Source organism: Sorex araneus, chromosome 5 (genome assembly GCF_027595985.1).
Source record: "Sorex araneus isolate mSorAra2 chromosome 5, mSorAra2.pri, whole genome shotgun sequence".
Lineage (NCBI taxonomy): Eukaryota > Metazoa > Chordata > Mammalia > Eulipotyphla > Soricidae > Sorex > Sorex araneus.
The window spans coordinates 113260495-113274316 of record NC_073306.1 but is presented as its reverse complement, the minus strand read 5'-3'; the positions used below and the strand labels follow the sequence as shown (position 1 = coordinate 113274316).

The window sequence follows — 13822 nt, the reverse complement described above, 5'->3', positions numbered from 1 at the left end:
CACACCTGTCTGAATCCAGTCTCCTTTCAGGAAATGCCAGCGAGCCCGGGGACATGGCCTGCCCACTACCATCCTTCCCTTCTTTCCAGCAGAACCCTGATTTTCGTAGGAGACAACGGGTCAAGACTGTTTCTCAGCCTACCTAAGAGTGCTGAAGCCCCAGAGGGGCGCTGCCAGCCCAGCCCTGAAACACTCTTCTTCACTCTTGCCCTTGCCCAGCGTGGGCCTGGAGGCTGAGCCCTGCAGCCCTGGTGACCCTGAGGCAGGAGCTCTAAGGTCAGGCTTCCCAGGCCTGCTAGGATCCACCCCCCACACACCCCCCACACATTTGGAGTTAATTGCTCTGATGTGTGACCGAGGCTTCGGGATTTTAAACACCCTGCAGGCGGTCCCGACACAGCCAAGTGTGGAGGCGGCTGGAAGCGGAGCCCGGGCGCCGGGCGAGGCAGCCTCTCTGTGCTCTGGCGAGGCAGCCTCTCTGTGCTCTGGCGACACAGGAGGCTTCCAGCCCACCGCTCAGCCACTGATCATTCTCCGAGGCACAGACCACCCTGGCCCCTGGCCCCCGCCGGTGGGCAGGCTGGGGAGAGGCTCGGCGGCTGAGCCCTTGCCGTGTGCGTGTGGCGCCTCCCTTCTGACCACTGGCTCCACAAGTGCAAATCCGGGAGCAGCCCCTCAGCCCCACCAGGGAGAAAGTGAGACCAATCCTCACCCCCTCGCCTGCTCGCTGAAGGGCCCGGCGCAGGCCCTTGGGAAATGAGGCAGCCGTGACTCCCACCACTGGGGGCCCGGCATGGATGGCCTCTCCCTGCACCCACCCTGTCCAGGCTCCCAGTGGGCAGGAGTCAGCACTGGAGTGACTGACGGTGACTGGCCTGTGGCCCAGCTCCAAAATTCTGATTTTATTCTAAACCAGCAGGGGAGACAACAGACAAAGGGCTGGTGTTCCCGAAAGGGCAGGAGGGGCCCAGTGCGACCATGCAAACAGCACTCCTGGGCTCTCTTCGTTTCTCAGTGTCCGGCTTCTGGAGTCTGTGGGCTGAAGGCAGGAGGGGGGCTGGCTGCCTCCCAAGTCCTGACCCAGACCTCCCAGTTCCACAGTGGAAAGAGAAGGTCTCCCTGTCCATAATACTTTTAAAAACGACGTTGGTGTATATTTTAAGAAAAGACCCAGGGCCCAGATGAGCTGGGTGGAAAGGAAGCGTGAGCGAGGTCCCAGAAAAACCCAGAAATGCCCTCAAAACCCCCAGGCAGGAGACATCTGTCTCTCTGGGAGCGTTTTTCCACCAGCTGTGCTGGGACTCAACTGGCGCCTCTTCCCTCCACAGCTGCCCGGTGCCACCTGCCGACTTACTGATGCCCAGGCTGGGGCAAAGCCAGGCAGCTGTGGGTGAAAAATTCTCCAAGTGGTTCTTCCATGCGGCTGGGGCTGAGACCTGTTTCTCCCCTGACAGCCTCCAGGTCTGGCTGGGTGGGCAGGGCTCCCTGACCTGAGACCGGACCGTTCGAGGAGCCCCTGCCCTCCCCCCCCAGCGGCCACTCCCCTCCTGCGCACCCAGCTGCCTGGGCAGAAGGCCAGGCGCTGAGGAGCGGGCGCCTCCTGACCCTGCAAGCTGCTTCCACAGACACGCTTGGGGCCCCACAGCTGGCCCTGGGCGGACACCCACTGCTGGCCTTGGAATTGCATGGGTGTGCCTGACCCAGACTCCAGCTCAGGAAACTGAGGCCGGAGAAGCAAGGCTTCTGGGACCCTCCAAGCTGAGCCTGGGACCTGGAGGGTCCAGACCTGAGTCTTCTAATAGTCCCCGAGGGGCTGGAGCAATAGCACAGCGAAGAGGGTGTTTGCCTTGCACGCGGCCGACCCAGGTTCAATCCCCGGCATCCATATGGTCCCCCGAGCACCGCCAGGAGTAATTCCTGAGTGCAGAGCCAGGAGTTACTGCTGAGCATTACTGGGTGTGACCCAAAAAGAAAAAAAAAAAAGTCCCCACGTCCCACCTGGAGCCAGACAAGCACCACTCTGCATTGGCAGCCGCCCACCTCCCAGTGCCCCAGCCTCCTCACCCACCGCGGCCTCCCCGACGACACCCCCGTCTCCTCCCGGCCTCCCGCCCAGGCACCACCTCAGTCCAGTCTCCCACTCTCCCCTGGCTCAGCTCAGGCTTCCCACCACATCGCACTACTGTGGGCAGAGCTGCCCCTTCTTGGGGGCATACTTGGCAGTGCTCCTGGGGGGCTGGAGACAATGGGGTGCCAGGGATGAGCCCTGGCTTCCGCAGTACACCTGAGGGGCCGGAGCGACACACAGCGGGGAGGGCACCTGCCTTGCATGCAGCCGACCTGGGTTCGATCCCTGGCATCCCAGATGGTCCCCTGGACACAGAGCCAGGAGTAAGCCCTGAGCACTGCCAGGTGTGGCCAAAGACTCAATCAACCATCAATAAACAGTACACCTGAGCCCCAACTCTGACGCCACCTGCCCTCCCCGCTGCCCCCGCCATGCGGCACCCGAATCCCACGAGGCCCAGACTGTGCTGGCTCCTGAACGAAGCCACTTCTGGTGGCTGCCACGCGGCTTCGCACACGCACAGCAGGAGGTCACCCGTGCCCCGAGGCTGCGGCCCACAGCGGAGAGAGTGGGTGGAGGTTCCTGGGGACTTCCTCTGGGTGTGGGCTGGGCTGGGGTCAGAACTCAGGCCTCACCCAGAAGCCCGGGATCTCCACTCTCCCTCCGCTGCCCGCCTCCCTGGGAGCTCCGTCCCCCGCACTGACTGTCCCTGGCCCAGCCCTTTTGTCAGACTCGAGGGCCAGCGACAGCACAGTCTCCTCACCCACCTCCGCTCACCTTTGGGTCCCTTTCCCACGCCATCTCCACAGGGCAGTCACAGGGACCCCATCGGAAAGGCGATCGTGTCGTTTCATGGCCATTCTCTACTCAATACATTCCCAACACTTCCATGTTCACTCAAATAAAACCTGAAGTCCGTATATTACCTTCCAGGCTGCAACTCTCTAATATACGCGCGCGTGTGTGCATGCGCGCACGCACACACACACACACACACACACACACACACACACACACACACACACACCACTCAAAGCAAACTTTTCATTGTTCAATAGGCTGGCCTACCAGGGCCTTTGCACCAGTTATTCTCCTACTTCCTGAAAAGATCCACCAGCCTTCCATCCCCCCCTGTAGCTTCATGTTTCTGCTCTGGCGGCAGCTCCTCACGGAGCCCCCACTCTCCTTGCTCCCCCTACACTTGAGCCTGAACTGCAGTCTAACACCCCTTGGCTTCGTTATTCTCTTTTGTTAGAGTGCCCCCATAGATGGGTTATGCCGTGCTCACTGACTCGCCCCCTGCCTGTCCGCCCTGCAGTTGACGGCCTGTCACTCTCACCAAGCCTGTGCTGGCCCAGCTCCGGGGCCTCCACACCCTCAGAGCCCCACCCTGGCTCGAACCTCACTGCGGCTCCCCCAGCCGGCTGTGTCCGCCTCCTGACTCCGGCACAACCCCCCACCCCGGTGGGGAGGAAACCCGTCACCCAGAGATCTCCAGGCTGGCTCAATGTCCCTTCCCCCTCACCACCCAGGGCTGATCCCCAGAGCTGCATGCCCGACGGGAAGGGATGGCCCTCCCCGAATCATGGCAGACCGTCCTGGGTCGGGGTGGCCGAGTCTCCGTGCTCCCCGCTAGAACCTCCGGACAAGTTCTCATCCCATTTCCTCGCTCCAGACCTCTGCACAGCTTCTCCCTGATTCCAGCCTCGCCTCCCCCCACCCAAGTTCAGGCTCTGCAACACCCCGGAATTCAGTGAGGCCCAGTTCCAATACTTCAACAGATGAGTTGTTCTTTCTAAGCCCCCGTTTACTCATCAGGAAAATGGGCCAATGAACGTCTGTCTCCAGGGCTATAGTGAGGAGGGAGGAAGACAGGCAAATCTGTGCCCAGACAGTAAACAAGAGCTGCCCTGACATGATGCCGTTACTGTGCCCTCGCTCCAACTCTGCTCCAGCCCATCTGGGTGACTCACTGCTCCCCCGGCACCCAGGCCCTCTCTCCTTCCTGCCTTTGTCACAGGGCTCCAGGCCCAGGGATGCCCTTTGCGTCCCTACTGCCGCTTGTCAAGGTCACTTCAAATGCCGCCTCTCCATAAGGTGTTGGGGCTTGTGGCGTCCTCTAGGAAACCAGTCCCTCCTTAGCTTCCTTCCCACCTGGGGGGGGGGGGCATCGGGCGCTTCCAGAAGTCCCATCCCCCACGTGACACCCCTTCCACATCCTCCAGGGCAGAACCCTCACCCCTCTGCCTCCATCCCCTCTCTCTGCGGGCACACGCCTTGTTCCAGGGTGCTGTGGGGTGAGGTGACCTGTGAGGACACTGGCCAAGTCAGAAACCCGCAGGGTCACCACTGACCAGCAAGAGACCTTGAACTGGTCACTGAGATTCCGGGAACGTGGGCTTTTACAACTGTGAGATGGGGACAGTAGGACCAGCTCCCTCTCCCCGCTCCGGGCCTTTCGGAAGTTATGGGACTTGAAGGAGCTGGAAGACACAGGGACCCTCACAGTCCTTAGCAAGAACTCTCCCTGAAGCTCACTCCTCTTTATTCTGAGAGAATCTTCAGCACACACGCGTGGACAGTGCATGAGCTTCACTTTCTTATGTTTTTTTTTGTAGTCTTTGTCTTTGCAAAATAGCCCATTACTCATTGAGTTGGGGAAATGAAAGATTTCGCGGTTTGGAACCAGGAGTCAAGGCTGGGGTTAAGGCCCTGCCACCCACATCAACATCTCTGTGCTTGCTGGGGCCCGGAGGGGCTGTATGCCAGGAGCAGGGGGCAGCCCGCGGGCGCTTCTGATGAAGCGGAGGAAGACTCAGAAGACAGACCCTGCCCTGGGGCGGGGGGTGCTTTGTGGCGGCTGGAGGGGGGTCTGCACCATCAGAAGGCCCTCAGGAGCTCCTGTTTCCCGGGAACCTGAGGCAAAAAGGCACCCCCCCCCCCCCCAAAGGCACGAAGCTATGCGACGGCCAAGCCCTCCCCCTGCTGGTCACATCTGGCATGGCAGGGCCACCACACGGGCAGGGCCCAGGCAGCCTAGCACGCAGCTAGCAGTGCCAGGTCTGGCTGGGCTCAGGTGACCCTCTCACCGTCCTCACTGCAGAGACTTGGGGACAGGGCTTCGCAGGGTGAGAGGCCCAGAAAGCTCCAGCTCCCGGGGCCCTGCTGGGGCAACTTCTGGCTCACACCCGTGAGCCAGTACACAAGATGACAGGCAGGGGGTTGGGAGACAGAACTGGGGTGCCAGGGAGAATGCGGGCGGAGGCTCTCCACACGCCTGGCTCTGTCTCACTCCGCTCAGGGCCGCCTGCGTCTCCCAGGCAGCGGGAGCCAGGGCTGTGCCACTGGCCGGATTTCCACTCCCGCCCCCAGGTATTGATTTCCTGCATCATTCATTTGCCAGGCCTGGGCGGCTGTGATTAGCTCCCTCCACTCTCCCGACGGAGCCCCCCGCCCGCCCTCCATGTTCCAGTAAAGCAGAGCTAATACCAGGCTCTAAATGAGGCTTTGCCACCTCGGCCCAGCAGCCCCCAGCCAGGCCAGGCCAATTACAAGTGGACCCCTGGCCTCTCCCCACCCTGCCCTCCCACGGGAGCATTCCTGGCCGCCACAGTCCCCCACCCCTGCCCTTCGGGGAAGCACAGATTCCCAGCCTCCCTGGAAACAGGTCACCGTAGGGGTCCTGACCTGGGGGGCCCTCACAGCCTGACACTGGGGAGCATGGGGAGTGGGTATGCACAGCCGACCACGCCTCAGTCAGCTTCTGCGAGATCCCCTCCCTCTGGGCGTCTAGAGCTGAGAAGGAAGAAGGGACAGATATCCTTAGCGACATTCAGGAGGCACGAGCCTTGGTTGGCTCCAGGGGACCACGGTTTTCTCCTCCGTGTTGCAGACACAGAAACGGACAGCCTGTTTCAAGACCTGGGTAGGAACTCAGGTGAGACATCCCTGGAGGGTCCACAACCCCCAAACACACTTCCTGGATTCCTTCTCTGCATCCTTCAGAGGAGGGGGAAAAACCTGACTCGGTGATAATTCTGTAAGCTATGTTGCTCTTGTCAAATTATTCAACATCTGTCTTCATGTTCCCACAAAAATTAGCATAGGATAGTAGTTTCTGATGACACCTTTGGTGAAATATTTTGACTTCCACCAGTAAGTTGCAAACAACCTGTCTTAAGGATAATGTCAGTTTCCACTCCTGCATATTAAATAATCCAAGGGCTTGTTGTGTTTTGATAAGGAAGCAGAAGCCCACCGACCTGCGGCCTGAAGTCCTGCAGCAGGGGGACGGGAAGGCGGCTGGTCACATGCTGTCTGTGACCGCCTGCCCCTCTGCCACTGCTGCCAGGGAGCAGACCTGCCCCAGAGCAGGAGTCAGGCCAGGAGACTGGGCGGTGGGGAGAGAGCAGGGGACTACCTCCAAATTGACCATCTGGTCCAGCACTCATCTGCTGTCACATCTGTGCCCCAAGGAAGAGCGAGGCCACCTGGCCAGATAGAGTGTCTAGGGCCCTCCTGTAGAGACAGGCTAGGGACCACCGCAAGGACTCACAGGGAGATGCTGCCACCTGCCTGCCTCCACCCACAGATCTGCACAGACGGCCTCTCAGCCCTGCTCTCCCTGCAGCTCCCTGTCCAGCCCTCATCCCCTGCCGGGCCCTGCCCCTGCTGCAGCCCATCAGCCAGCCGGTGATGCTCTGAGCAAAACCCCTCAAGGAGCACTCTGCCTGCTGAGAGCTAGAATATTCCAAGACTCTTAAGAAGCGGTGCCCAATCCTTCCCCTACCCCCACACATGCTGTGGCCCTTCACACACACCCTGAGTTTGTGCCTGCCCCTCCTGGGTGCCAGGCCACCCTCACTGCTACCGTCCACGTCACTGTGCTCTCCTGGGGGCAGTGGACAGCTGGGGCCAGAAGAGCCGCCTCCAGGCTGCCTCTCCCTGAGTCCCAGGCATTCGTTGCCCTTCCCTGGATCTGCTCAAAGCTCCTCACGTCCAAGGACACAGTGGACCCCTTGCGGCACCCTCCTCTCTCCTGGCTGGCGGCTCCTGCGCCCCAGCCTTCCCCAGAGCCAAACTCTCTCCGCCAGCCACCCGAGCACCCAGCACAGCCCCCTCTGGGTGAGAGAGGCAGGAGCCAGCCCAGGAGAGAGGAGGGAGGGTCCCAGAAATGGGTGTGGGGGGGCACAGATGAGCCAGAGAGTAAATCAGAGGCTCCCACACCAGGACCCCCCTGTCCATCGTACCCTCATGGTTGGAAGACACTTTTCCCACGTGAGAAGGGGCGGCTGAAAGGGGTGCAGGACAGGATGACCAGGAGCCTGCCCAGAGGTGCTCAGAGAGATGGGGACAGTCTCTCTCAGCGCCCTGGGGCAAGGCAGGAAGTGCAAAGGCCTTGGACAAGGCCTGACTTTGCCCCCCTCCTAAGGAGGCAGTGAAAGCTTTAAGGGAAGCTTGGGAAGAAAGGAGACTCCCCTCACCTCCTGGGGCTTCTCCTCCCCCCAGGCCTGGTATTGTGCAGCTGAGACCCCCACCACACACACACACACACACACACACACACACACACACACACACCAGCTTGAAGTCTGTCTGCACGCATTCTTTCACACTCCTCCCCTTCCTGCCTCTGCAAAGGGCCCCGGCAGTAAGCGACACACAAACTAATTAAGAAGCAGCGTTTGGCTGGATGCCTGGGCCGGCGTCCCCAGGGAATTCAGCCCCAGCCAGCTAGCTGGGCAGGGCCCGGAGCATGGCACCTCCGGACACCCCTCCCTTCCCAGCTCGCCACAGAAGAAAGCATTTAGCTCTGCCCCTGAGGCTGGGCAGAGGGAGACAGTGCCTCTGAAGCTACCAAGGAGCAGATCAAACTCTCGCCCGATCTTTGAAGCAAATAATTAGATCCTCGACCCCCAGGAAGAGTGGAAGGTGACTCCTTCCCACTCCAGTTAGACATCATTAAAAAGTGACCCACACCCAATGCCCAACGGCAGGAAGAACTGCAAGGGAGGTCCCTGGGAGAGGGGGGTCCCGGTAGCTCCCGGCAAATGCTGCCTGCTCCCTGACCCTTTTCTGGGGAAACCCGGGAGAGGAAAGGAACCACGGGTAACCAGAGTCCTCGGTTGTGCCAACGAGCCAAAGGTGGGGCTGCGAAACGCCTCGGGGGAGGCTGAATTTGGACACATACCCCAATGGATGCGGGTGGTGTTCCCAGGGCACGGTGGCTGAGTGTGTGCGTGTGTGTGCGCGCGTGTGCGTGCGTGCTGGTGTGCACTGTTAAATGGAAGGTGGGCCGAGGGTTTGTGGCCTGGAACCAAGGGCAGGAATGACTGGGTCCTCCGGAGAGGTCCGAAAGGGGGTATCTGGGTTTTAGGCGCCCAATCACTGGGATGAGGCGCGGACCGCGGAGAAGCGAGCGCCTGCCACCAGCTCGGTCTCCAGGTCTCCAGGTCGGCTCGGCTCCGACTCCCCGGGCCGCGGTTGGGACCAGGCTTCGGGTCTGCCGGGGTCTCCCCAGCCGGCACTCACGGGTTCCCGGGGACTGTCTGGGAAACTGGGTCCGTCTCCCGGCACCTCCGGCTTCCCCCACGGCGCGTAGCTGGGACCCGGCCCTCCGCGCCGAGTCGGAGCCGAGGTCCCCACCGAACCCGGCGGCGCGCACTTTGCGCCTCTTGCAAAGTTTGGGCGCGGCGCGGGGCGCGGGCGCTTACCGTAGACTCCTTGTGCCCGGCCGTGGACGGGGAGCAGCGCCAGGAGCAGAAGGCAGGTGAGCTCCATCTTCACGGCCCGTGCTTCATCCCGCGAGGCGGCGGGGGGCGCCTCCGCCGGGGCCCCGCGGTGCCCCTTGCGTGCCCTCCTTCCCGAGAGGCGACTGTGAGGGCCAGCGCCCCGGTTCGAGGTGCCCGGGGCGGGCTGCGCCGGCTGCGGGCGCCGGGTCCCCTCTGGCGGCGGCGCTCGAGCCAACAGGCCACTGACCACCGACAAACTTGTCGTTCCCCGCCCTGGGGATGCCCCTGGGCGGAGCGGGCACGGGAGGCCGCGGCGCGGGGCGGGTCCTGCGGCGGGTGCCGGGGGCTCAGAGCGGCGGGCAGACCCGGCCCCAAGCCTCCTGCCCGGGTGCGTTGCCCAGCGGCCCGCGGGAACCCGAAGGGCAGTTCCCGCCGAGGGGGACCCCAGGACGCGGGTGACGGAGGAAAGTTTGAGTCGTTGGAAAAAAGAAAAACAGAAACCCGCGATGTCCGCGCTCTCCCCGCGGCCGGGCTGCGGCGCCGACACCCTGGCCGCGCCGCTCCGCCTGGCCGCGCCCGGCCGCTGCTGTCGGCGCCCGCCCGGTGCTCTCGGCGCCCGCCGGGTGCCCTCCGCGCCCCGGCCGGTGCTCTCCTCGCCGGGCTAGTGCTCTCCGCGCCCGCCTGGTACTCTCCGCGCCGGGCTAGTGCTCTCCGCGCCCGGACCGGTGCTCTCCTCGCCGGGCTAGTGCTCTCCGCGCCCGCCTGCTGCTCTCCGCGCCCCGCCGGTGCTCTCCGCGCCGGGCTGGTGCTCTCCGCACCCGCCTGCTGCTCTCCGCGCCGGGCTAGTGCTCTCCGCGCCCGCCTGGTGCTCTCGGCGCCCGCCTGGTGCTGGTGCTCTCCGCGCGCCGCGCCGCGCCCCAACTTGGGCGTCCGCGCCCCCGCCGGGCGGACTCGGCCCGCGGGGGGCCCGGGAGGGCGGGGCCGTGCGGGGCTCCGGGCCGCGGGAGCGCTCTGCGCGCTCGGCAACTTGGGCTGCACGGTGCGGCTCCCCCCTCGGAGCTTCTCATCCCGCCCCCCGCCTCCTCCTCCCGCCGCCTCCCTCCTCCTCCCCGCGTCTCCCCGCTCGGTCTCTCGCTCTCCCACCCTTTGTCACTCGCTCTCCTGTTTGATTCCCCTCCAGTTAAAAAAAGGGAGCCAATTAAAGGCAGCCCAGCCCGCCCGGCCCAGCCTCGGTCCAATTTCCTCGCCTCCCCCAGGACCAATTAGAGAAAACAAAACAGGGCCGAGGGAAGCAGACTGCCTCCCGCTCCTCCCTCTCCCTCCCCCCTCTCCCCTCGTCCCTTCTCTCCCCCTCGCCCCCTCTATCTCTCTCTCCCTCTATCTCTCTCCCTCTCTCGCTCCCTCTCCCCCTCTCTCTCTCCCTTTCTCTCCCCTTCTCTCTCCCTCCCTCTCTCTCCCTCTCTCGCCTCTCTCTCCCTCTCCGCCCCTCTCTCTCTATCCCCCTCTCTATTCCGCTCTGCTCCTCTCTCCCTCTCTCTATCCCCCTCTCTCCCTCTCTCTCCTCCTCCCCTCCTCTCCCCGCCCCCCGCAAGAAAATGTCAGGAAGCCGCGAGGATCCATCTATCCCGCGGGCAGCAGCGGAGGGACGCGGTCTCGGTGCGGGCACACTCGCTCCGTCCGCCCTTGCACACCCAGACCGGCTGCCCAGCTCGGTGCCCGGAGCCCCCCGGCCGCGCGCCCCGGGACCCGGCCCCTTGGGGCGCCGCGCACTTTGTAGATGTTCTGCACTTCGGGGGTGGAGGGGGTGGGACCTGAGCGGGGGTCTGCGGGAGAGGCCGCGTGCCCGCCGCTCCTGGGGTCCTGCGAGCGCGCGAGGCGGTCCCCCGGGGGCTGGCGGTCTGCAGGGCGGCCGGCGCGGCCCAGCCTCGCTCTGTGGCCTCGGCCGCTCGGGGTTCGGGACGTGGGGGCGCCGCCCCAGGGGCGCCGCAGGGTGCCAACAGGTCTGGCCGCGGCACCCCTCCCGCAGAAGCTCCCCGACAGCCTCTCCCGCCCCGTGGGACCTCCGGCGCCCCCGCCAGCCCCGCCAGGCACCCGGTGCACGGGGAGCGGCGCGGGCTGCCTGCCACCGAGGCCGGCGGCCTCCCCCGCGTCTGCCATCGCGTCCCTGCTCGGGTCCTGCCAATCTCACCTGCTCCACCTGTCGCCTTGATTTATCTCGGCGGGTACGCGGGGATTGTGCGGCGCTGCCCGTGGGAGCGCGGACCGCTGCGGCGGCGAACGCGCGGGAGATGTTCGAGCTCTGCCGCCCCCGGCCCCCCGGAGCCGCCAGGATGGGGCCGCGACTCCGGCGCGGGTCAAAACTCAGAGAACGTCCGCCAAACAGTTCTTTTCGACACGTAAATCTAAACATGCATTTTTTAAATGATCATAAAACACCCCCTTCACCCCTTCCCCAGGCCCGTTTCCCGCAGGGCCTCTCCTCCCCTGACCTTCCAGCAAGCCCCCACGGGAGAATATACCCCCGATTTCAGGGGCAGAAACCGGGTGTGGGGGTGCCACCAGCCGTTTCTCCTCCCCTTCCTTTCTGCCCTCCAAGGGAATTCCAAGGACAGGAAAGAATCTTGTTCTCCAGCCCACCTCACTTATCATACCTGCTCCACTCGCCTCCCTTCTCTCCCCTTCCCCTCCTGGGTTGAGGGTTGACCAGAGACTCAGCCCCAACTTAGAGCTGGGCAACACAGGAGCCAGCTAAAGATTTGCTGAACTCGTGACAAATAATGTCCATTACAGACCAGATGCCCCTTCCTTCCTAGTCCCCGAGGTGATTACCCTCCTTTTCTGCCCCATGGAGATAGTTAACCCTCTCTTGCCACCCACCTCCCCCCCTGACAAGGAAGCAGCCAGTGCAGACTGAGGGCTCATCTTGTCCCGGCAGTCACACTTCCTCGAAGTCTTCTCCAGAAGCTCCCAGGAAGAGCTGTGCTTCCTGCTCTGCCTGTTCTGGTGGGCCGAGCACTTGGCATGCCCACCCTGCTGTGGGCACTCGCCCCTTCCTAGCTTGCAGGGATGGGCAGTGAACTGCTTTGTGAGGGGGATCCTGAAACTCCAGGGACTCAACTGGCCTCTAGGCTCCGGTCCGTTCTGCACTGGGACCTGGAGGAGGAGGGCTGGGGGCAGGGAGCAGAGGGCCACAGCCAGGCTGTGATTGCACATTTGCCACAGCTAATCCACTTGTGAATACTGGCAGCTAATTGTATGCAGTGTAAATACCTTGACAGCCTGTCTGTGTACGCCTGTGAATTCAGTCCTGCCTCCCCCAGTGTGCCCCGGCTGCGGTTCTGACAACTGGGACCAGGCAGGGGAACAAAAACGCAGGCGCTGTGCCGTGTGACCAGAGCCCTCATCCTCCCCACTTGTAAGGAGGATCCTTGGGTCAGAGGAGTGAGGTAGGAGCTGAATAGTGGACTTGACAGGCCAGGCCTGGAGATGGACACCGGTCCTCAGGTGGTTCTGCAGAACAATTCCTGAATACCTGCGCCAAGGGCCCACCTGACTTCGGGGGAGGGAACTTGGCTGGGCACCCCTGCTCCCCCACACACACTGCCCTGCACCCACTCAGTCTTCTTAAGAACTGTTTCCTATTGTGTTCACCCAGAGCTGATTCTCTGAGCCCTGAATTAGGGTGCGGCAGGGTGGAGCAGGCCCTGCAGCCCTAGTGAAAGGCATCTCCCAGACCAACACCCCCAACTCCCCAGACCCACCAAGCCTTCCTAAGAAGGACGCTTTTTTGTGCTCTACGACAGTGCGGTCTATGGGTTGGGCTCCGGGAGGTGTCAGGAGGGAGGCAGCTGTGACTGGATGGCAAAGGGAGCCCCCAACTTTGGCCCAGCAGGGCAAGGGGTAGGGGAGGCGGGGCGGGGGGGGTGGGGAGAAGGTGCTATTGATAGCTCCTCCAGCTCCGAAGAGCAGGAGCCTGCATCGAGGGTGTCCTTGCATGCTGGCCTCGCCGGGGAACCAGGAGCTGGCTGTGCAGACCATAGAGAGGCAGGTATTGATCCCATCTCCGGGCAAGACTCTCCCCGCCCGGCAGGTGGGGGGAGGCTGCTGACTGGGAGGGGGTGAGCAGCAAGGAGAGTTATGACCCCTTTGAAAGGCCAGTTTATTAATTCAGGCTCTAACAAATCGCCGAATAACGGTTCCAGCTGCTAATTAGTAAGCAGTTAACTCCTGTTATAAATCGTGCTGCTCAGGACGAGTGAGAACCAAAATCCTTGTGGTGACACCCTTGGAGAAGAGGCATTTCAGAGACTACTGTGGTCTGGCTGGGCATCGTCCTCACACCCCTCTCGCACCCCAGTGATGGGGTCCGTGCCTGAGGGCAGGGGTTCAGGGCTATGCCCCTCACTCACTCGGGAGCTCCTCTGTGCCAACCCACTCCAGGCCCTGCAACCCCCAGACAGGCGAACCCTGCCCTCATGGGGCACCCTCCAGCCAAGGCGAGGAGATGAGGAGCCCATGGAGCAAGGCAAGAGCATATTTGGGCAATTCTAAAGCCAGGAGGAGTAAGAAGCCTGCAGGCTGAGATGTGAGAGGGCTCAGGACAGCCCCACAACAAATCTGAGCAGGAAGAGGGATTAAGTGATGCCCAGACCTGATGGGGAGCTTTTCAGAAAGTGGGGGATGGGGGGCGAGACCTTGGGGCAGGGAGAAATCCTCCAAAGAGAGGGCGGAGCAGAGGGGTGAGGGCCTGTCCTCTGGGGGTCGAGGACAGTGTGGGAAGCTGCTTTGGCCCTGAGTAAGCAGGAGCTGTGGCAGAATTCTGAGCAGAGATGCAGGATCTGACTCTAGCCTAGTGGGTCTATTCTGGCTCTGTGAGAAATGAATGCATGAAAGGGAGCCGGGAAGGAAGGCTCCCAGTGCCCACACAGCGCCGAGTGGCAGTGCTCACTCCGTGCTTCTTATTCGGTCTGAAGAATGAGTGTTGATGGGGCTGGATTGTGTATGACACAGGGAAACGGTCTCA

The 13822-nt window shown here is 62.7% G+C and overlaps 1 protein-coding gene across 1 annotated transcript in view; it reads right to left on the bottom strand.

The window, feature by feature from the left end:
* Positions 1-9871, bottom strand: part of MDGA1 (MAM domain containing glycosylphosphatidylinositol anchor 1) — a 53774-nt gene extending 43903 nt beyond the window's left edge. Inside the window, exon 1 of the mRNA XM_055139034.1 lies at positions 8782-9871. Within this exon, the coding sequence (XP_054995009.1) occupies positions 8782-8848 (67 nt within the window). The 5' untranslated portion in view covers positions 8849-9871. The remainder of the gene's footprint in view (positions 1-8781) is intronic.
* Positions 9872-13822: the final 3951 nt, after the last annotated feature.